The 23,910-nt window shown below is 38.8% G+C and overlaps 1 protein-coding gene across 8 annotated transcripts in view; it reads right to left on the bottom strand.

Moving 5' to 3' along the window:
- Positions 1 to 13,219: 13,219 nt before the first annotated feature.
- OLFM3 (olfactomedin 3) overlaps positions 13,220 to 23,910 on the bottom strand; it is a 63,376-nt gene continuing 52,685 nt past the window's right edge. For 4 of the 8 annotated variants that reach the window (XM_074598241.1, XM_074598246.1, XM_074598239.1 and 1 more), the window contains 3 exons: positions 22,289 to 22,508; positions 16,261 to 16,367; positions 13,220 to 14,567 (listed from right to left, as the gene is read on the bottom strand). In XM_074598241.1, coding sequence (XP_074454342.1) covers positions 13,890 to 14,567; positions 16,261 to 16,367; positions 22,289 to 22,508 — 1,005 coding nt within the window. In that variant the 3' untranslated portion in view covers positions 13,220 to 13,889. Of the gene's footprint in view, positions 14,568 to 16,260; positions 16,368 to 22,288; positions 22,512 to 23,910 lie in introns of all 8 variants that reach the window. The other 4 variants (XM_074598240.1, XM_074598245.1, XM_074598238.1 and 1 more) reach the window with 1 other exon arrangement.

Below are 23,910 nucleotides of genomic sequence, written 5' to 3'. Positions count from 1 at the left end.
CTTTAATTTTCCACCAATGTTCAGAGTATTTTGGGGCAAATCTGACACAATCCCTCATTTTGTATTCCTTACCATTATGCTACTAACGCAGCAAGTTACAGTAAGAAAAGTGCTCATCTCCAGGAGTTTTTCTCATGTTTTGGTCTTGCTAAAGTTCTTAAAGGTACTTATGTGATTTAAAATAGTATTGTCAATATCCTCTTGATTTAGGGAGATTAAAACTAATTTTTAAGAATCATCATTATTTTGTTGCTAAAGAATGAGCCAAGAATGATGGCTGATAGTTCTTTCACAAACATAATCCCTTATAGCATTCTTTCTATCTATTTGTGCACAGAGCTGCTGGTGACTGAATGGAAATAGGATTTAGTGGGATTTAATAATATTCTCGGTAGAAAGGCTTAACTTAATATGCAAGTTCTAGTGGGAATTTTCTTTCCCAAAGATATTTTTATTAGCATTTAGATACTTTAAAGTGTACAAAATAGAGATCCAGCTCTCAAGCAGACAAAGCCAGTCCCATCAAAGTATTATTGTATTTAAACATAGAGCCTCCATAGAAGCTGCATATTAAACTCATGAAGATAAAATGTGGGCTTATTTCTTTTAAGGCTTTGAAGTGTCTGTCCTCTCTCTTGTTATTGACTGCGAGTAATTCAGTCTTTGAATTTATGCTTGATATAGCCCCAGTAAAGTAGAATGAAATTATCCACAACTGGTCAATGATAAATAACGATGAAGTAACTGTCAACTACTGGGCACTCATCCTCATACATTCTGAGCCTCCTCCTTACGATGTGTGTTTGTTATCAACAGTGAAGCTGAGAATGTCTTCCACTTTCCATGAATGATAGATTTGATATAGCTGCTGCACCCTGGTGTGACAACTTAGCTGTAAAAGCGACTAGTTATATAGTTTTGTACTGCTGCATGGTAGCTGTGAAGTTGATGTACCATCTTTTCCCCCAGAAAAGCCTCAACACAACTGATATGGTCTAGCAACTTCAGCTTCTGTAATGAATTATTAGCCTGAGCAAACCTATTTAGTACCTCTGGAAGTTATAGCTGAATGCCAGGATAGCATCTCAGACAGTATTGTTGTAAGTGATACTGATGGATGGGTTCTGTAAAATTGAAAGAATGGAAGAATTTTTAGAATATTAATGCAGGAAAAGCTGTATCTGTCAGCTGAGTCAGTGAAACAGCAACAATAGGTTACTTAGTACAGTTTTTGGAGATTCTTGATGAAGGTGTACTGAGCCAGAAAATCGTCTAATAAAGTGACGTTTTGTGTAGACGTTTTGTGTAAATTCATGGTTATCTGCCAAATTACATTCCATGTAATTTTGTAAAAGAGTTTGAAAGATATTTATTTCAGCCTTTTCTGCTGAAGTTAGATGGACGGGCTTGGATCAATTAATCAAGAAAATACTTCCCGAAGGAATGATAGCTACTTTAGAAAAAGAAGGTAACTCAGATACCTCAGAAATACTCAGATACGTGGGGCTGGTGTCTTTGTATATTCTCTTAGAAATATTTCTCTCTGTGGCATTTTAATATACAGACTTGGAAGCTGAGTAGACAAAGAAAATATACTCATAGAACTGCTATTGCATCTTCAAGGATGAAAGCAGAAAAGTACAGTGACAATCATTGGACTTCTCTCTGATAATAAAATTAAATGGAAATATGGAGGCCTCTAACTCACTCTTGTATACTTGAAAAATAAAAGGTGGCAGTTAGGAAAGCTGCCTGTTATTTACAAGCATCATCTGTACGTACACCACAGTATTCACAGAAGTGAATAAACAGCCCGTTCTTGACTCATAAATATGTAGAAGTAAAGGTCAGGTTATCTGGTGGCTAACATCTGTGAAGATTATCTGGCTTGTATTTTTCCAAACTGTTTGGGTTTCTTAAAGCCATACTGAGACAGGCTGAATTCCCTTGGTGTGCCTGAGGTTTGTTTTTCCTGTTGGGGAGGTGTCTCAGCAGGGCAGAAACAGGAGAATCACCAGAGTAGGGGACTGGTGGAAGTCAGACAATCCCTCTGACGCTTTTCTCCTTACCCAAAGAGGTTTACTCAGCCAAATCCATCAGTAGCTCACCATGATCTTCCATGTAGCTATTGTAACATGCTTTTGTTTTAACCAAGGCAATTTTTAAACTTCATCTTAATTTTCTCCAAAAATAGGAAAGCCACTTTGCTGCATCCTGCTGTTTGTAGTTGGTGCTTTTGTATTTCTTGCTTTAACATCGATATTCCATGTGCAATGTTAACTTTACTGTAGTCAAGACAGGGGTCTGTAAGGGTCTGTATTTTGTTACAATTCAATATCCAACTTTGAAATCATATTCCAAAATGATAGTGGATACTAAATCTTTCTTCTCTGCTTAACTTGCTTTCTAATTCAAATCAATGGGTACTGCATTTTTCTACCTCATGAGACACTTTTGGTTATTTTTCCCAGTCTATGTGGCAAGTAGTCTATCTAGTTGCCTATCTATTTTTTTTTATTTTACTTCTTAACAATAGATTATTCAATTTATCAATTGTATACCATAAATGTTGAGCTCAAACAGTCTATGAGTTGCGGCAGAGAGGAAACAGAGGCAAGGAGAGAAACGTGGGAAGCTCTTTAACTGGATTTACTACTACGGAAAATGAAATGTGAAACTATACTTTTTGTAGAAACTTGTGATTGCAGTCTTGATTCATGCCGAGTCTGTAACAGTCATTGACAAAATAGGAATCACTCTACAATTTTTCCAAGTAAATTACTTATCCAATAAATCCCCAAAGTTAATGATTTTTGTATTAAGGACACACATTGTTAAAACTGGATTAAATGTTGGTTTCTTATATGTATTAACAAAAAGCTGCCTAAAGTAACTAGTGTTTAATAGTACCTGCTTTTGAAAAGCACAAAGTCACGGAGGGTTGTTCATAACGACTTTCATAAATACACGAGACTTTCTAGATCAGTAATTCAGTAAGCGCAGGAAAGTGCGAATCAATGGGACGATGGTATAATGTTGACCTTTTTATGTTTCTTGAAGCATTGCTATGTGTTTATTCAGTCTTTATAAACCTGAACGGAAGAATGCACCCCAAAGTGCTGATAAATGCTTTAGATCTAAATATGTCAGAGATTCATGCAGTCAGAGTTTAAGGCTATAATGAATAATGCATCACCTAAGCTGACCTTTCCTATTTCACAGACCATCACACTTCTCCAAAATTGACTCCAGGATGGGCTGCTTGTTGAGTCTGATAACTTGGGATTGACTGAAGCAAAACTGAGGCGTAACTTAGGGCAGTTCACATATAGCCAATATCGCTGGGTATGGAAATCTCCTCAGTTGGTCCTGTTACAACTGTTACTGATTTTAAAACATTTTCTCTTTGGAAGATGTAAAATGTAAAACAGAGCATTTACTAAACTGATACCTAATTACGTGAAATGCTAAAGCCCCTTGTCTGTAACTTAGGGAAAACCCTTGTAAAAGGACTCAGAAACTTTACAGGAGTGGGCCCAGTAATGTCAGCGAACAGTAATTCAGCTGATAATAGTGATAGGTGGATTCAGATAAGACCGTATCCAAACCTGACAGTGGGGCCAATTTGGATGTCAATGTATGTAAATGTATGCTAATTTAAATGGGTTATTTGTCAGACCAGAGGAATCTCTATTTAGTAGCAGATGAGTAAGGTATCCCAAAAGAATAAAAATTAGAAAGAAGTTGTAAAAAAGCCTGATTAGCTTTTCTAGGCCTGCTGTAGCTGTCTGCTCATTTATCAAAATTTATGTAATAAATCTCTCCCATCTCCCTCACCTAATTCCTGGGAGGCCAGGTGGCAAACGTGGAAAAAAATGCCCTGTTTGCAAGTCTGTGCCACCAAGTGGACTAGCTGGGCAGTGGCATGAAACTTTGCCAAACTGGGCTTATTCTGACGGACAGAAGCTGTTTGTACTAAGATTGTTTTCTTACAAAGCTTATTACACTGTACAGTTGCTTGACTTTATTAAAAAGGTTCCTTTGATTATTCAGGTGAGCAAAGGAGGAGCATTGTGATTTCTCAGGAATGCCTGCTGAGGGCTTTACAGTTTCCATAGGATGAATATATTGCTGTTAGCACTGCACAGTGGTAGCTGCTGGGGCACTGAGCTCTCCCGCTCTCTCTGGCAGCCTCAGCCCCTGCATGGCATGACAAACTTTTCTTTGTTTCTTTCAGGTAGAAGAAATATCTCAATTTCAGGGAGCCTGACTAACAGGGTGGTAGTTTTCCTATGTTGTGTGTTGAATTTTTTTCGGGATGTTATTGCTTCAGTCAGTGTGTAAGCCATTGCCCAGAGATGCTATATTCTCTCCAGGCATGGTCATAAATACCATGTAGGATTCAGGTACAGTCATGTATCTATATTTACATCTGTGTCTATATTATCTATAAAATCAAGGATGTGCTTTTTCTAAGCGCGTCCTGGAAAGGAAAACATTAAATTTTATGTGGCTCTTTCATCCAGCTGTATTTGATGCACTGTATATATTGATTTCTAATTTATATTTTTAATATAGCTATCATCTTACACCATGATGTAAAATATTTCTATTTCCATATGTTTTCTTACCGTGTTTTAGTATGGCAAATAAGCAGTGTTACATGCTCATAATTATAGGATTTTCTGGATTTTTTTGTGAGCCAGTCTAATGACGTAATTATGCATTTTCATATGGTACATAAATATCCAATTCTCTAATTGTCTAGGCATGTCATGCATATTGACATTCAGTAAATACTAATAAAATCAACTGAATTGGTATTTATTTAGAATATTCTATTGAATAACTATAACTGAGTGCTACTAAGCTAGTGGATGTATTGTGAAACAGTCCATCGGGATGATTTCATTTATTTTAATATGTTATATTTTACAGTGTTTATTGTCTTTCAGGTTAGGGGCCGTGCTGTATATGGTGTCGTTCTTCTGTTCTGTATCATGATACTGCCATACTATTAGAATAACAGCACATTAACATTTGCCGTAAGAGTGCAGTTTAGTCTTTCAGAGTGAAATTCATTCCTGGGCATGGGGCCAGGATGAGAGCTGAGAATCTCCCAAGTCCTACTCCAGCTCTCAAATTGGTGTAAGAGCATATAAAAATCGTCATGTTTTCCTCCCTCATTTAGCCTGGCAAACAGAACTGCTTTGGTATATACTTTGATGAGGTTTGTGCTCTGAAGTGAACTAGTCCAGAGGTGGAAGAGCGTAAAATACGTTTAGGTAGGTACCCACCGTTCTTCCTGAACGCGCACGTGCAGCGCTGGGGGTCTGTGCTCCCTTACTCTGCCCTGCCGTGGGAGCAGCTGGGGCTGGATAAAAGGCTCTGCAGTGGGGCTAATCCTCTTTCTGACGAAGGGAAGTTAGGAAAGTCTGGGAGTATTGAAGTTACCCTAAGTCAGTCTGTAGGGAAGATAGACCTTTGCAGGTATGCCAAATATGGGCAGCATAAAAGTAGTCCCATATGCCACCCCTTGGATTCCTTCTCCATGGAGGGAAACAAAGTAACTCTTCATAGAAATGACATTTTTTTTTTTCCCCAGAAATCATTGGAGGTTATCCATGACAGACATGCCACGATTATGAATTAACCAGCCACCTCTGAAATATATGCCACTGAGGCTAAACCTCTTGAGTTAAAAATAACTCCTTGCCAATGAACAAGGCCTCATTAGTTCATTGAAAACAAAGTAGGAAAAGCCATTAAAAAAAAAAACAGTGTAAGGGTGTGGGAACTGAACTTTGGGCACAGATACTTGCTTCTGCAGGAGAGCTAATGAATGATACGCTTACTCGAGGTATTGAAAACCTAACATAAACTCCTGGTGAGCCAAAGAAACCCTGTTAGGCTTAAGCTGAGCTGTTCTCTGTCCAAATCGCTCAGCCTGAAGAATGGGATTTCTAAAAATTTCCTTTCTTTCCTGATGGAGTGGGAAACTCTTAATTAGTGTCTGCAAATTGCCTTGCAGTCCTGAGGAGGTAGCTGCTATCCAAGTGTCGGGTGGTGTGTGCTCTTTCTCCAGGAATGGGCTACTCCTTGAGCCATAGTAATGAGTTAGAGCAGTTCTCCTGGGTACTTTACTCCAAAAGGCACTTGTCTCTCGAAGTACTACACTGACAGTGATGGTCCTGAGTAACCATTAATCTGTAATGTCCTTCAAGGTGACAGTAAGCTCAGTTTACCCAGATGAGGGAAACCTAAATAAACGGCCTGTCTGCATGATGTGACACAGACTTGGAGCTTAACTCAACAGGCATAAGCACCTTTGGCAGGATGCACGCTCAGTTACTGTGATGCCTGATTTCCTGGAGATGGAAGTGTTGCTGACCAGCTTGAGACTGTGTTCCAGAAGGGAGAAATGGATGTCTAAATCTGCTCTGGAGACAGATGATTCTAATTTAATTTCTCACCATTGCAGATATGAAACAAAACATTTCCTTAAAAATAAATAGATAAAAGGGAATAAAGTTATCTTGAATCTGTTTTAAATTATTTCTGTAGAGCAACCCATGATATACAATCAGTACGGCTTGTAGGCAGTTTTATGGGCACACTAGAGCTAAATTTTACATAACTGGGAAAATAAATCTAGGCCTTCTCCAGATGAAGCTTGCTGTGCTATAAATCTTCCATGCAGTTTGAGTTCTGTCTGAACAGCTCTTCATTAAAATTCACACTGCAAGATGGAGAGGGGTTGGGGCAGGTTTAGGTGAAGATCAAGAAGAGTAGAACAAAGAAAAGAAGAGAAAATGCAGAGAAAAACAGTCTGGAGTGGTTTGTACATGGCTGATACTATGTGAGGGAAACTAACGGAATGACTTCAGGAAGCTTTAGAAAATCGAAGGAGTAACACAATTCAGTAATACAATATGGTACATCTCTTTCAAATTACTTTAAAACAACAACTTTGCCACATAGGTGTTTTCCTCTCCAAATGTTTTTCATGCAGACATCTTTCAAACTAACTTAATGTATAATTTTACATAAAGCATGTATAGCAGTTGACAACTATTTGCATAAAAATCCATTTTCCTTGTTCTCTCAGAAACTCAAAGGAGTGAGACTCAAAGTGAACAGGTCTTTGGGTTAGAAGAGTTCTTGCGTATGTACACCAGATCACATTGCATTAGACTGGGAATGAATGGCTGCAGATTTAATTTATTATTTAAATTATTTAAGCAGCCCAGTTTGGACTCAGGCCTATGCATCTGCAGAAGGGAGCAGCATCCATTGGTTACCAACATGCAAGCACTCCATTCCTTCTGGCTGCAGATAGTTGTCCAGTACCATGTTCTGGATCCATATCTCTTCTCCACCTTCTGATGCACTGGCTGGCATAGTATCACTCACTAGAAACCTAAAATAAGCTATTCTCTCCACAGCGACCAGGCAGGAGTAGAGAAATCTGGGCAAGGACTCTTTACAGAAGTCTGAAATCAGTGGCTTCTGTGATGTTTCAGTGTCTCATATTAACAGTAAATGTTTTCATCTTAAAGGGCTGCAAACCATTTATGTTAAAAAAAAAAAAGAAGATATGGAATCAAACCTAGTATAGAGTAAAATATACAGCAATCACTTTAATCAATTTATAAATGCCACTGTAAGCACAGTTTTAGTATTGTGAGTTCTTTTGAATGAAGAACAATAATAATCTTAAATGATACAAGACATATAAAGCTTGCAAATAACTATACCTGTCAGTAGGACCTTTGAGCGTAATAATACTTGAAGATGCTTGACCTGTCTATAAATGAGCAATTGCAGCAATGTGGAGACTCTCATGAGCTCATTTGGACTCTTTCATGGAGAGCTGTAAGTGGGTATACCCCCAGCGTGTTCTGATTACCAGAGCCAGAAGAGTCTTTGGCTCACCTTTAGGGACACCTTGTTAGGAATGTAATTTCTGCTGTGAGATGGATAGGGCTTAAAATACCAAGCTGGTGTAAAGCTCAGAAAAACTGTTGGTGAAAAAGATTTCATTAGCTTCATAAAGATGCAGCTGGCTGTGGAGAGTGGCTGCTGGCTTTGATGGAGGTTTCTGCCAGGAGCAAATGTTGGGAATATCTGCTTAGGGTGCGTAGCCCACAGCATGAAGCAATATGAGCACAGCACTATTGTCACTGCAGGCTGAAGTAATGAAATGTGAGTATTTGTGACCCTGTAGATTCTTGCTGTTCAGGTTCACCATAAGAACTGTGTAAATGTGAATTCAAGCCTCTGTATAAAAAGCACAGTAAAATGGATTTGTTCTGACATGCCAAACCTGACCTGTTAGCTGTCATTTTCATGTCTCTTCATATACTTTTCTGTGCTGCTGTGGTGTATCAGTTGCACAGTCTTCAGGGGAAATAGGACTTCTGTACAGCGGACTCAAAGGTGGGGGCAGAATGCAGCTGATCTAAATATTATCTGCATTTATAGTGGGCTGTGTTTAAAACACTGACATTTTTGAAAGAAAATCCTGAAGGAGCTTTGTTTCACTTGGACTGCTGAAATGTTTCTGCGATGTAATTATTTTAATTGAGTGTTCTGAAGCAGTAGATACCGGCAGACTCCACAGGTTCTGCTGCTGATGCTCAGCTGGCAAGCTGTGTGTGAGTCTAGCAGAAATTTCTGATTCTAAAGAAAATGTGGGTTTTCTTTCCTCCCTCAATTTCAGAGATAGAGACAAGTATCCTAAGTCTTTAAGAAGCTGGGGACTTTTATGAGAAGCTTGTGCAACTCCTGTTGATATAAAATCAATAAATGTGATTTTTATTTTTAAGAGTGAGGATTTCCTCCATGTGGCAGTTTCAGAGGAAATACAGAGTTTTGATATCTGGGGCCAATCTCTACATTTATGAATAATCCCTGCTGACTTGAATGAGAGCTGCAGAAAGGATGTGTCCCTTGTGCTCATCACCCTTGCAGCTTGTCTGACACAGTGTGTGCTGGTTATGTGAGAGGCCTCTGAGGAAAGAGAGAGAGATGGAAGGCTAGAAGTTGTCTTGAAATGCTTACTAAATGCACTGCCAGACAGCAACTGAAAGTCTACAGGAGTTCATGGATTATAAGAGCGGTAATTAATCATAATACCAGAATAATCAAATGGATGAACTGTTTGGAGAAAACCCCTGCAGATCTCAGTTTTGTGAATCTGTGATCATAGCTATCGCATCAATGTAATATGTCTGTTTTCTAGAGCCCAGCAAAAGCCATACTGCACAAAATATTCATTTTTGTGTAGTCTCCACAGCTTGGTGCTGGGTAACTCTGTGTCTCCTTGGTTTCCCAGTAACTGAATGTAGAAGCCCCAGTAATAATGATCTTTGCATAACCTAAATGATACGTTTTCTGTGTGAGAAATAACCTTATTGTTCTATAATTCTAGGATTAGTTTATAGTTAATTTATTTGCTTGTATATTGATGTGCATGTATATGGCTATGTGTGGGAGAATTACTGAGGAAAACTCAGCTTTGAAAATGGGCTTTGCTTTTTGTTTTGGCAATAAGATGCTCTCCATTCTTGGTCGGGAAGTGAGTTTCAGGACTTGGCTCTATGATCTGTGAGTAAGTCTTTGCATGCTTGATTCCTTCTGAGTGTGAGCTTCCGGTGGGATGCAGTTGTTACAGGATGTTGTGGAGCAGGAGTTGGTCTCCTCAGAATCAGTGGAGTGGGGACCTTGTCAGCACAATGGGCTGAGACACAGCTCTGACCCAAAGCTCTGAAGCTGCAACCCTTGTCAGCCTCTTGTGAAAAAGGTGCCCAGATGCTCAGCATTTTTCCCGAATGCCAGGGATGTAGAGTAAGATTCACAGCAAGGAATGCATGGATGATTTATAGGAAGATACCTGTCCATCCAAATGATTTCCAAAAACATTTTGAGTAGCATAAAATCAGGACGAATCAAGACTGTTCCCTGGCAATTCTTGAACTTGAAAAGGGTAAAATTTACTGGATGAATAATCTGCTGCGAATGGTTTGTTTGTCTCTACTCTAGTGTTTTCTAAGCAATTGTTTATTATGACAAACTACCAGGTAACAGATTTATTCAGGCTGTGGTTTGAAACAAAGATCCCGTCTTCCTTTGCTGTGGATGCAGCCTGCTGAGCTGAGTGCCAGCTAGTGCCCCTGAGCTTGTCTGGAAATGAATATTCTTAGACATAAGCAATCTGTGATTAAAACATTGTATCACTCCATCTCATTCAACTATTTTCTTTTATTTTTTTCAAACTGAATAGCATCTTTCGCTATCCATGACTACAGTGCCGAGTGGTCTCCACAGAGTCACTCTGCCAGTGGTCTGCTTAGCACATGGTGACAGATAGGGCAGGTTGAGCAGCCTATGTGCATAACAATAGATTTGGTAGTTACTTACTGGAAAAAATTCCCAGAAGGGACTGTAAAAGATGATTACTGTTCAGGAAGCTTTCTCTGGGGAGGTTTGTTCCACCTGTTTTGTCATGGGGAATGGTTAGCCCACTCCAGGAAGAAAGCTGTGGGCTTTCCGGTGAACATCATTCATGTTCCTTAGGCTCCCTGAGGAAAGGCATGCCTGGTGGATTGGCAGACCTGTGTTCATGTGATGGATTTGTGGTCGTGCACATCCCTCTCTACCGGCAGCACAGCGTTGTGAAATTTAAGAATTCCCTTTTTGGTGCAGACCTTTCACATGTTTATCTCTTGAAGCAGGAGGTCACTAAGATATTAAAATAGTCTCTACGATTAATTTTCTCATGTTTAAGGAGAGATGTTTTTTTCCCCCCTATAGTATCAGTACCTCCTCATAACAAACATCCTATGCTTCAACTATAAGAATAAGACTTTACTTGCCGATATGTAGGTTGCTGCTATATTATGAAGATTTTCTGTTTGTGCTGCTCAATTATGAAGGCAAAGCTTGTAAAACAAATTTACTTATATTGAGGCATGGTGTTTTCAGCCTTTTGGGAATATGACTTTGGAATTTGCAATTTGGAAAAGACAGGTGATCAACACTGATTCACAGAAAAATGAATGCTCATTAGCATGAAGCAGTGCTACCTTACCTGATAATGTCTCACCAGGTTTTGTTATATTGATGCTGTGCAAGCTGTTATTTCATGTTTAAAGGTATTGGAATCCAACCCATTGTTACTAATTCAGAAGGGCAGGAGTTATCTAGGTATGATTTCTATGCTTTAGCGCAGTAGCTTCATCAGTAAGATAAATCACCCTTCAAAGGTGCCTTTCCTACCCCTCTTATCGCCCATCTCTCACACCCTGTAGGAGTGTCTCTTTCATTTTTTCCTTTGATTAATAGGAGTGTGTTATCCTTTAGATGGCTAACTAAATGGCATTGAAATCAGGTGAGATTAATCTTACTGTTATCAACTTGTACTAATGTATGCATGCTAATTACACGGTATGAAATTTGGACAAAGAAATACGGTAGTAACCATTTTTTCAGATGAAGTCATCCTGATGTCATGACTATTAGTCTAGTTTATGACGATACAGTAGAAAGAAGTTTAATTTCTCAATCTAATGACTAACAGTTTTAAGAATGCTGTATTTGTGAAAAAAATCTATTTTGTTGAAGCTACTCTGTGAGGGAAAGGTTAAGGTTTGTTTTAGGGCTTTTGATAAAAATCTGAACATATGTCATTTTCATAAAACATTCCTATATGAGATAAAATACCTTATTAATGAGTAGTTGTATGCTCTTTCATGTGTCACAGAGGAGGTTTCATTGTCAATACAGGAAAGCTAGTTACAGGAGTGAGGTGGTTTAATTCGTCTGTTTAGCTGAACTTGGTGTCTCCAAATCCTGCGTAACATTGTAAGGGATAACAGCTATCGTTTCAGCTAGGCAGGAGCAGGGAAATGGAGGCAGGAGAGTAACTTCTCCCTGGTCATGTTGTAACGTCATTTGTTGTTTGTTTCCCCTTTTATCAGTTCTTGAAACCTAATTAGTAGTTTTCTGTTTTTCAACCAATATGAAAAATGAGGCAATTTGTTGTTCAGCTTCACGTGGGCTTGTATTGTAAAGCAGCCTTGTAAATGTATGTAGCCATATATATTTTTTTATAATGAAAACATTCATGAGACTTAAGGTGGTCTCAGCTAGTATGTTGGAAGAATTAGCAAATCAAATGTCTTCAAAATAGATCTGGCAAAATGTCAGTGCATTTTATTACATTTCTTGTTCTTACATAGGAACATTTTCGTAAATGTTCTTGCTTTTCTATGAGCTCAATTTCAAAGGGTATAAAGAGGAGAATCTCAGATTTTGTGAGGAATGCAGCTTTCACACAATTTTTCAGATACCTGTCTTTTTGCATTATGTGATAGCCCAGCTTAATAAAAAGTCTTGTGCTAGTTCTTAATGTTAGTTTCTTTCCATTTATGCCAAAATAGATAAATAGCACCTCATTCCTTTTTCTCAATAAAATATGCCCTTCCCGCCAATTTCTAATAGCAAGCCACATAGCTTTCAGAAATACTTGTTTCTTAAAGGCATCAGTTTTGACCATAATAACAATACTACTGTTAGCAAAACCCAAACGTCTTTGCAAGAGCCTCAGCATTGTGGCTGTTTTCTAGCAAGGGTGAGAAATATAATGGCTACCAGGTACCACATTGATCATTTAGGCTTTGACCCTTTTCCTTTGTATTTTCTCCCTGAAAATACAACTGTCATCCCAGAGCAGAGGTTTATCAACAGCTAAATGTTCTTCTATTATGAGTAAGAAGACAGGCAGATTAAGGAAAGCAACTTGCCTTTTAATATTACTCCTCACCACCCCAGAACAGCGTGAATACAGGATGCGCTCACACACCTGGGATGGAGGCGTGGGCAGCAGCCCACTCTCAGGCTCTCTCTTGTAAAGCCCAGATCAGGGAGTGAGCATAAACAAGGGAAATAAAATGGCAGAAGGAAAAAGAGTAGGAGAAAAAGAGATTGAGAGAGAGAGAAGCCAGTAGCATAAGATAAAAACTGGGTAGGGAAAACAGTTGTAAAGCTGGGTTGGGTATGAGGCTTCAGAGTTGCAAATTTGCCAGTAAGCACCAACAGTTAATAGCAAAGCTGAGAATAGGGATCATGTACCTGAGAAGCTGTTGGTCTTTCTCAGAAATAACAAGTTTTTCTCAGTTTTTTACCACCTTAAATTGACTCATAGCCAGAACTGCAATTAAGCTTCAATATATTTTATAAAAAATAGTACTTAGTTTACTTTCACATAAGTGAAGAGATACAATTGCACAATGGTGGTTACAATGGTAGAAATACATACTGTCGATAAAATGTTTGCAAGAGATTTAAAAACATACTGTACAGCACCACATCTGAAATTGGGTGATGGCAAAATGAGCATTACTCCATGTCCAAGTAAATTAAATTTCTAAATCTTTCTTTTGGAATAAATAAAAAAATACAATGTGCAATACGTGTCTGACACTACCAAAATATATCCTGAAGTTGAGCAATAGATTGAAAACAAAAATGAGGTAAAAAAAGACATTCATGCATTTAAGCCACCATTAGTCTCTGACTCTAAAATAAGGCAGATCATAATCTTTTTAAAACTGTCTTTAGCCACTTAAATCCTCTTTAGTGCTTTTCAAGACAAGGTCTTGACAGACCTTGGAGAATCATGAGTTAAGATGCTTTATTTCCAACGGGTCATTTTTGACAGGCTCAGCCGTGTTTGAAATGCATTATATGGTTGAAAATGTTGCTTTTCCTTAATGAGAAAAGAAATATAAATTAAAAGGAACTGAGAGAGATGGATGCTTTTAGAATTTATCACAAATGACACTGCTTTGAGGAAGGGAGGTGAGGGAATGGGAAGGGAAAGAAAATTATGTGTCATCTTCAGTTTTAATGACGTGGAAAAGGGTGACATTAAACAGGACTTGATGTCCGTTATTCCAGGCATAGAGAGCTCTATCTCTTGCATTGTAGTCAAGCATGGATATATGAAAATACTGATTATGGAAAGGAATGTCTGTATACTCATAAGTGGAGGTTTTTGTGGAATAAGAATAGTAGACCTTGGCTCCTGTTAAGTGAGAGTTAGTAACATACAAGGTGCCACAGATCATGAAGGATTCTCCAGCACTTCTCTTTGGGTAGCCTGTGCTCCAGCTCTTCAGCACCTCCAGGGTATCCTGGTTTAGCTGGCTGATGACAATATTGCCTGCATTCTGGTTGGTGGCGTACACAGCCCATAGCCCAATTTCATCTGCCATCAGGTCAATATCAGAAAAGCCACCCCAGGTGTAAGGGTAGACATTGTGAAAGCCAGCGTACTCAAGGCTACGCTGTGCAAGCACCCGCCCAGTGTCAAAGCTGTATTTGATGATGATGTTGCTCTGATACTTGTTGAAATAGAGGGAGCCATTGTAGACAACATGGTTGGTTCCTGCCCATTTGAATGGAAGGTTGTATGTCCTTGATTCAGCCCCACTGACAAAGTCTGCGATTGATTTATATTCACGGACAATTTTATTGTTAGTGTAACTATCCATGTACCAGACCTGGAAAGAAAATAAAGATTGGGAGTAAACACCTGGAACACAATCCGTGGTACGTGATCATGATATGGCATGATGGATACATTGCAGAAAAAGAAGGAAAAATAGGTTTTAGGTGTGCAGCAGGCTATCAAAGTACAATATTGTCCACATTCCTATTACAAAAGCATGAGGAACTCTTGAATTTCTGAATCAAAACTTACCTATACAGGTGAACTTTCAAGATGACTGTTACTAACTACAGTGTCTGCATTTTCAGAGAAATTTAATTTTGGGTTATTCAGTGTTTGGGTCTCTGCTATATGGGGCTTGCTTAAAGATGTTCCCAGAGACCAATAATCAAAGAGAGAGATGGGAAATGGCATGGGAGCTAAACTTGGATTTATGCTTGGAATAAATTTGGTTGAATCTTCCTCAGCTGAACCTCTGATTCGCGAAAAATAGTGTATTCTTAGTAAAGAAACCAATACAGTAGCAATGAAACCAGTAAAGTTTAGGAACCACTTTTTCCCCTTAAAATAAAAGAAAAAAAATAATCAATACTTCTTTTTAATGGTCTGCGTGCCAACTTCCATTCCCCCAGTTTTCCATTTGTGCATTTTGCCTTTTCTCCTTTTAGTTTGTCAGAGGACACACCAAATTATGACTAACAAAAGAACAAAATAATTTCTGGAGATATTTTTTGTCCCGACTTTGGGGGCATTAACAAAATATTTGTATAAATGCCAGTTCAGCTCCCCATCTTCATAGTAGTTGAGATGCTATGAGGGATGTGGTTTGTCCTAATTTGCATGTACATGGGTAGGCTTTGTGTTGCTTTAAGAGAGTGGCGGTGGGGGAAACTGTGGAGGGGACTGCAGGAGGGGGCTACAGCAGGGATCTGCTGGTGCAAGCAATGGCCCATGAAGATGCGTCTGGAAGGAGGCACTGGTGCTCTGGGGTGGCAGGAGAAGCTTCCTCAGAACAAGATGGGGCTGAGCAGAGTTTTCTGCTCTCCTAAAGGTAATTGGGATTCCTGGGGTAAACCCGCACAGATGTGGCAGGCAGGGGAGAGCTGCACGCAAATCTTTAGTTACTAATTGCCATTTGTATGTTGCTTTTTCTGTTGCTTTTGGGTTTTTTCTGCATTCAAAAAATGAACCTTGTGGGTGTCATACAAATAAAACCTAGTGTTTTGACTTCAAAAGCCCTTTGATGGAGAGAACACCTCCTCAAAGCTGTGGCCAATTAGAGATCCTATTACAGATCCAAATAATAACAGAACTCAGATCTGAGATGGCAAATGATCTGAATACAGTTTATATGGGACCTAATCCTGCAAATTTTGACTGTGCTGCATTATGGGTTATGCTCTTGGGTAAAAGTGTTGATGTTTGTATTATAGTACTTGGGTTCTTAAAGACCCAATCTCAATTAAGTGTGGTAGGAAGAAAAAAATTGTGTAGTCAATTCAGATAGGTGTATGTCATCCCTGAAACAGGTGAAGGAAATGGCAGAAAGGTTCTTAGCTAACTGTTGCCATTGGATAGTTTTGCACAAACACTGTTGCTTTTTCTCTGATGTTTAACAGTGAAAATGACGGAAGAAGAAGAAACGTGCTGGTGAGTGTAAGTAGGGGGGAAATACCTTTTAAAAGATTAAAATAAAGCAAGTAAAACTCCAGAAGGACACAAAGATATTCAGTGCCTTAACATACTCGGTTATTTTTCTCAGATGCTAATGGATCTGTCATCCAGGCTCCAAATCGGGTTCCGGATATCTTGACTGTAATGGGGCCTGTAATTTTCATCAATTTGCCACATGCTGAAATTAGAAAAACAAATGCATTAATGCAAATAATTACACAACTCTCCTTGACATCAGTCAGAGCACAAGACCAATTGCTCTAAACTAAATAGTTGGCTCCAGGGGTTTCAGGCTTATGGATTGTCATCTTCACTGTGTGAACTTTTACATATCAAGCAGTACTACAAATATATAAAGATATACAAATAAAAATGTATTTATGTATATTTTTTTAATATATTTTAAAGCATAGTTACATCTTGCGGGCATAAAGAAAAATACTACCTAGTAAAATAATGTTCTGAGCTGAAATGAATACCCCCACCCCCCCAACCCCTGCCTTTTGCTTCCAGAAAGTTCAGTGCAAGGCTAGGATTGATGGATGTTTCAGTTTTCCATTGACCAGGGTAACAAGGAGGTTAAGGGCAGACAGGAAAAAATGAGCTGGTACACAAAATGTATAGCTGTACACAAATGCTTGTGTCTGACTGCACTGTGGTTACTGTTCCAGTACTGTCTGAAGTTAAGAAAGTGAATATGGGAATTATTCAGCAACCTTGGCTGTATCAGTTGGCTTCTAATCCATTAGGCTCATATTAGACTGTCTAGGAGAAAATAATGAGAGTCGATATGATCTTGGATGCTGACCTTCCTAACAACCCAAAAATCTATATTTTAGGCGACTTTAATAACATCCCTATTAGTAACAAGCCCCTGGTGGAATTCATGTTTACCAAGAGGCTTAATATCACACAGTGATGTGTAGGTGATTAGGTGAAATAGCATGTCTTTGAAGAAAAGATGTTCCATAAGAATGTAAAAAGAAGTGACACATTTCATTTATTTTTTTAATTTAAAAGTAAGGGCTTCTAAGTGATACATGGTTGTGCTAGGTTGTATAACCCTATCTATCTAGGAAATGTGGAAAACAAACTGTGTCTGGTGTTGAGAGTGAATTTATTCAGTTCAAAAGAGAAGGTCACATCAAGCCTGCATTTTCTACTTTATGCAGCTGGCAAGGAATGTATTGTGCAAGCCTGTTTCAGGCAATTAGAAGGGGGTTAGTGCTGTGGTGACAACTCAGGGGCTGCTCGCGGGGATTTCGTTCACTGCCAGGGAAGTGGGGTATAATGGAAATGAAGATAACTGAGTATGTGCTGAGACCTCAATGCGCAGGGTAGGCTGTGTGTATTTTCTGGGTCAATTCAAAGGCATTATTATATACATATCTCAATCTATGTCTCTTACAATCTTTTGAAGATATTTTGGAATTTCACAATTTAAAGAATCTTATGGGTTTGCTGCAGTTGGTTATCACAGTACATAATTCTTTAGTCTGGATTTTTTGTAGATAGGCTGCTAGTATTTTGTGCTGTCTTTCCACAGCAATGAACTGCTATTAGCTTGGAAAGTAGAGAGACTATATCCTATCTAGGTGAAGGCTGTTATTTTTTGGTGGTATGTCAGTAAATAGTCTCAGAAATGGGCATCAGGTAAACACAAACCTTCGGAGGGGTTTAATTTGGAGTTTGGAATATTTAATTTGGAATAAAATCAGAAAAATAATGAGTAGAAAGAAATCAGGAAAAAATTAATTACTCCTGAATTTGTAGTTTTTAAGATAATTAAAATACAATGAATGTATGAGTTAAAGGGTGTACTAATTGGTGCTTTTAAAACACAGAATTTAAATTAGTAGGAAAACATAAGCAAAGAATTTGGAATTCTGAAACAGTTTCTTCTATTAAAAAAAATACCCAGGAAGCTAAATGTGGAATCAAAAAATGACCTGTGAAATTTTGGTTCATAACGGGCAAAACTTAAAGAAGAGCCCATGGCAGAGATGTGGGGGTAGTCACAGAGCCCATCTTTGGTGCGCAGCCTGGGTACCACTGTGCGTTGGGCTGGGTACGGGAGCGTGCACGGTGTGAGCTGAATTTGCCAAGCTGTCTGCTGGCATGATGCCTTTTGCCGAGGTCAGGCAGGGCAGACACCCTGCCGGGCGCTGGGAGCAGCCAGCGCTCAGCGAGGGGAGTCAAAGCACGGGGACAGCGAGCTGGGTCCCGCAGCCAGGGCAGGAGCGTGTGAACTTGCCAGCTTTCTCAGCAGCGTGTGTGTTAGCAGGTTGTGGGGAGCAGCACGGGCACACGTCAAGCTTGAGGCCCCACATCTCCAGCAGGAGTGGTGTAAAAGTAGGGGGTGTGCTTGTAGGCTATGGTGGCTGTTGTGTGTTGGGGTGCACGCACATAACTCCATTGGGTGTTTGTGTGCATGGTGTGCCGTGTGTGACTAATCATGTTCATCCTAATTTGAACTGTACAAGGAACATTATATCGTGCACAATCTGGGTGTTTGTGGCTTGATTCATCTCTTTGTTATGGTTTTCTACTGTGGACTCCAGTAAGTCTGTTTGTGATTTCCTGTATTTATTTATATTAAGGAAGAAGTTGAGTATGAAGTGACCATTAAAAAAGAAAGCAGATGTACTACCAGTGTAGGCTGGGAAAGTCTGTGGGGCAGAATGCATCTGAAAAGATGCCCCAGAGTGAGCAAAAAGCAGGAGAAGGTTTTGATAGATCAATTGGACAGGAGCTGCTTTGAAGATAGCTAGGAATAGGTAGTTGATAGTCCCAGTCTCTGTGACGCAAATGAATATTGGTAGCTGCTATATATATCAAGTGAGTGGATGATTTATGGAAGGGTTTGCAAGGGAAATAAAATCAGAACATTCTCTTGAAGTGTTCATAAACATCATTATGTGTTGTGTATTGTAGGTAATAAATAGGGGAAAATGAAGTGAGTATTTTTTTCAGTGGTTGCACAAATGACTTCCAAGTGTTTTACTACTTGCACTTTTCTGCTTATGGTCAAATTTGTCATAACATTGTAATGTGAGGGAATGAAGAATTAATTCCTACTTAATAGGTGTATGTCTGTTGTCCTGCATAATACAAATCCAGGAAGCACTATAGTCTAGTTATTAGAGCTTGTTGAGGGGAAGCTTCTGGATTCTTCTGCATGTGTGCTATGAATTGGCATGTAATCTTTGGGAAAGTCATTTATACTCCTGGGATGCTTGTTCCTTCATCTACAAAATGGGGATGATAATATATATCTCTATTGCAGTTTTGTACTAAATGATATTTGTAAAGTTCTTCAAATCCCAAAGGGAATGATGCTTTGGAAGTACAAGTACCACTGCAATCAATAAAGTAATCTCATGCCTGCACTGATACCTCTTCTGCCACTGATGTAACAGCATTTCTTTGGATACATAGAATGTTCTACTTTTGAATTTCTAACCAAAAACGTTACTGTAAAATATTGTTTAGGTTCTACATTATAATCAGATAATAGCTACAAATGAATCCAATGTGTATCTACTCTAATTATTTCTTCATATTTCATAAGCAGCATTTGGTAGAGTATAAATGTTACCCATATAATTTTTTTCCAATTTCATATACGCATCGTGACAAGAATAGGAGGGTCCCAAACATACTGTGCAACCTGCATTCTCTTATAAATACACATGCCTTACATGACTGCCAGAAAAGGACTCATACATGCCTAAGTGTATCTGAATTTGTGGTGTGTGCAATCATATGTGTTCTATTCCTATGTGTTTAATTGCATGCAGCATTTTAAAGTTTCACGGACAAATTTCTCAGCAGCTTCGGCCTGAATTTTCTCTTATTCCAAAGACAAGGAGCAAGTTTCAGCCATCACAACTGCTGGGGTAATCATTAAACCTCAGTGAAAGTAAGACAACTGCTTACTGTATGTTAATGAGTGTTGAAAGTGTTGCCAGTGCAGATGGAAGATCCCTTTTAAGTGGCCAGGACAATATAAATAATGCATTATATTGCTGAAAAACACCTGCTAGGGAGAAGAATGGAAAACAGCTATTACACATGCTGGTTAGATAATTATATTGTGAAATGCAGCAAAATCTGTGAAGATTTAAGCCAGATCCTGTGGCACATTGGGGCCAGTCTGCCTTCTGCTGCCGTAGACTTATGGCTATCAGATTGGCATAGACAGGCACAGCTGGATCATCTCCAGCGTGGTGAATGTGGCTAGGGAGAAGGTGTAGGCAGGAGAGCTGGTTTTCCTTTATGCTTACTGCTCTGAACACACAGTACCAGCTTTCGGGAGTTACTCACAATAAGCCTAACTGAAGCTGCTTTTACTTTAAAAGGCACAGAGGGGTAGGCCACAAATACACCCAGTCTGTTAGTAGGTGAGTATGAAAGTCATTTAAACATCTAAGACCAGGGAATAATGCCGATAAAGATGAATAAATCTGTACTAGAGCTTGAGAAGGCCAAACTCCTTTAATAATGGATGTGCTGAATAATCTATTTCATACAAAAATTTTCTGTCTATTGTTCATATACATAATTTTAATAGGGTAGGTTCAGGATAGATAGAAGGGGAAATGTGGATGAAAAACAGGGAAGTTACCCCCGTGAATACACTTAGTCATACTGATGCATAAAATGTACCTTATACTGTGGTCACTTCACTAATCAATGTTAAAAGAACACGCTGTAAAAGCAAAAAAACCCCAAGTTACTCATTAAAGATAAAGTTGATGGTCTTTTGGTGTCTAATAAACTTACTGGATCGCTCACTATCAGAAAATACTGTCTATTTATATGAATTTTCTTGCTTGCTGCAGTATTGCAGTGCAGCCATTTTCTCCTGACTACCTCCTGTCAATGCAGTAATGTGCTATTATGTGTGTGTACTGAGGGGAAAATAGGATCATAAGAAATTTCTGTTTGAAGAAGTCTTTCATGTATTTTAGCCCATCATCACTGTGTTATTTCTAGTGTAAAATAAAGAGATTGAAAATAAATAATTTAAGAGGCTAACCTAACCTAGATTTTTCTTATTCCATTGCCTCACAAAAATAAAGATGCACTGCTTATGAAGTTAGTAACATATTTTGTGTTGTGTGTACCATTTAAAAGTAAACACCCCACAGTTGATAACCAAGATACCCATCACAGGACTGAACTTTGGAATTTCTAGTTTATTCATGTTCAGTGTTAACATACAAAGCGTTTATTTCTCAAGTAGGGTCTGGATTTTTGGCTGTAGCAATCCAGATTGCAATAGTGGTCCCATTCAGGAGTCTCAGAACGCATGGATAGGCTGGGGAGGGGGGAGACTCCATTGTGATTGTAAAGCAGGTAGGTACTAATTATCACCCTTTGGGTAATGGAAGTTAAGGCTAACATTTCGTAATGATGCTTCAGGCTGTTAGTTCTTGCAGCTGATACTGAGCTAACACTGATTTTCAGAGGTGCTCGACATTTGGGCAACCAAGATGGAGGCTGCCTGATGTAAATCTAGTGCAGTGCTCACAATGGATTGTTGCTGTGCTTCCTGCAAAAAAATGATGCTTTCTTCCCTAAAATTAGGTGTAAGGCTTAATTATGTTGCATTGCAAATTGGAGAATGGTACATCTCTTTTAATGCTGATATTACAGGTCTAATGACAGTACAGTCAGAGTGGCCTCTCGGGTGTCATAGCAGAGCGTTATTCTATGGACATCTCAAAACTGGTTCCAGTCTACATCCCACTACATCTTTTTTCACACTGACATCCCAAAGATGACCCAAGTAGCAATGCCTGTCTGACCTTTTTTGAAATAATATTTGTAGCTCTTCAACCAGTTGTAAATCTCAGATTTTAAAGTTGTTGTCTATTGTAATTTTCCATCTTAATTCCTTCTGTATACAGCGGTGCAAACTTAGAATGATATGACTGACCTTGGGCTGAGTTACTCTTGACTTTTATTAGGGTAGCACAGGTAAGAATATAATTTTTCATTAAACAAGAAAAAAGATAACTTCATCTTTCTATACTGAGGCAACTAAAAATATACATCCGAGGGACCAAATTTGCCATGAAGTTGTTAACTTACTGAGCTTTTTCATGCAGTCTCGAAGCCTGGTTTCTAAACTGAGTACGCGCTGGTGTAGCTCCTCATAGTCATAAGCACCAATTTCTTCCTGAATCCCAGTAAGGACAGTAGACAGATTCCTAATTTCCTCCTTGAACTGGGTGATTAATTTGGCATCAGTTTTGTATTGTTCCAGAACTGGGATCAGTGGCAGGAGCTCATCCATCTTTTCTTTCAATTCCTGCTAAAGGCAATCAAATGTGCATTAGAGCAGTTTAAAGGCGTTCAATCCCCTAATTCCCTTTAATGTAATATTTATGCCTGATTATTGATCTCAGTTACAGATCTATTATTAGTGTATTGTGAAAGTCTTAGAAACCTCAGACTTAATGGTAGTAAGCAGTAGATAAAATGCATAAGAGAATAGTTTTCTACTGAAAGTACACAATTACCTTCAAGTGATCTGAACCAAACCTGAGGATGCAAACCCCCACTAAGTGTGTCTTTCTTCAGAGAAGGTGATTAGGCCTGAACATACAGTGATGTTCAAGGAGGTCATACCTGTTTGACACTGCTGTCATAGTTGGTGAGCTGTTAATTTCTATGTCACTCCTTAGAAATACTGAATTCATTTTTTTCCTCTGTTGCAGACTGTTTTGCTCTGTTCTAGCCAGAGTGATATATACCTCTTTCTTCTGAAGTGAAAAAATCCATGGTTCTTAACTGTGTTTTCTGTTTGTCGTCCTGCTACATCACTAGGTGCCTTTGGTCTTCCGCAGCTGATCTCTCTTCTGGACTATCATGAATTGGTTTTTTGCCATGGTGCAGTTGTTGTTGTGTTGGCATTCCTATTCTTAAATATTGATTAAATAAAATAGGGTCGCACTTTGGAATCTCGGATTGCCCCTTTCTCAGACTTCTGCTGAGTCTCATACTTTGAGAATTTGTCCCAGTTTGTAACTGATATCGGCTGCTCATCTTTCATTTCTTAATTATTCTTTTAAATGCACATATAAACTGCTTGTTTGAGGTTATTTTTGATTTGGTTGTTATTCTGTAGAAAACCTCAAAGAATCCTTACAGTCAAAAGGTTTTGCTTTATTGAAAAGCAAACAGGTTTGTCCCTTATGTATCGTCTGTATATAGAGATTTGCGTATCTTTTTATAATTTGAAGAAACAGCAGGACTACCATGAGCAAATGCCAGAGAGACATGAGGAGATGCAAGCCTGGACAAAACAAGGCAAAGGATGGAAATAAAGACTTGTTAGGTACTAGCATTAGGTGGTAATAGAGATTGGGAACAGATGAGGACACACAGGGAGACGCTGTTGAAGAGGTTAAAAACTCAAGTCCTGAGGAATATCTGGAGTAGTCAGCAGGTTAAAAGGGGAAGCAGAAGAGAACTAAAGGGAAGGGCAAGCACAAGAAAGAGGTGTGGAAGCAAATGTAGTTAGAGGTTAGCTTAGTCACTGACGCATGAGAAGACACGAATGTATAGTTTGTTACATCCCTTGTATTAAAGGATGCAATAAACACGGTAGGACATTTCCAAAATAAAAACCATGATGATGCCAAATGCATTTTTGATAATGAGATGTGAAAGAAGCTGATAGGCAGGACCAGTATGTGAGCTGCTTGAAA

Source organism: Larus michahellis, chromosome 8 (genome assembly GCF_964199755.1).
Source record: "Larus michahellis chromosome 8, bLarMic1.1, whole genome shotgun sequence".
In the NCBI taxonomy this organism is placed as follows: Eukaryota; Metazoa; Chordata; class Aves; order Charadriiformes; family Laridae; genus Larus; species Larus michahellis.
Note: the sequence above shows the minus strand (reverse complement) of the source record. Positions and strands in the feature narration are given on the sequence as shown.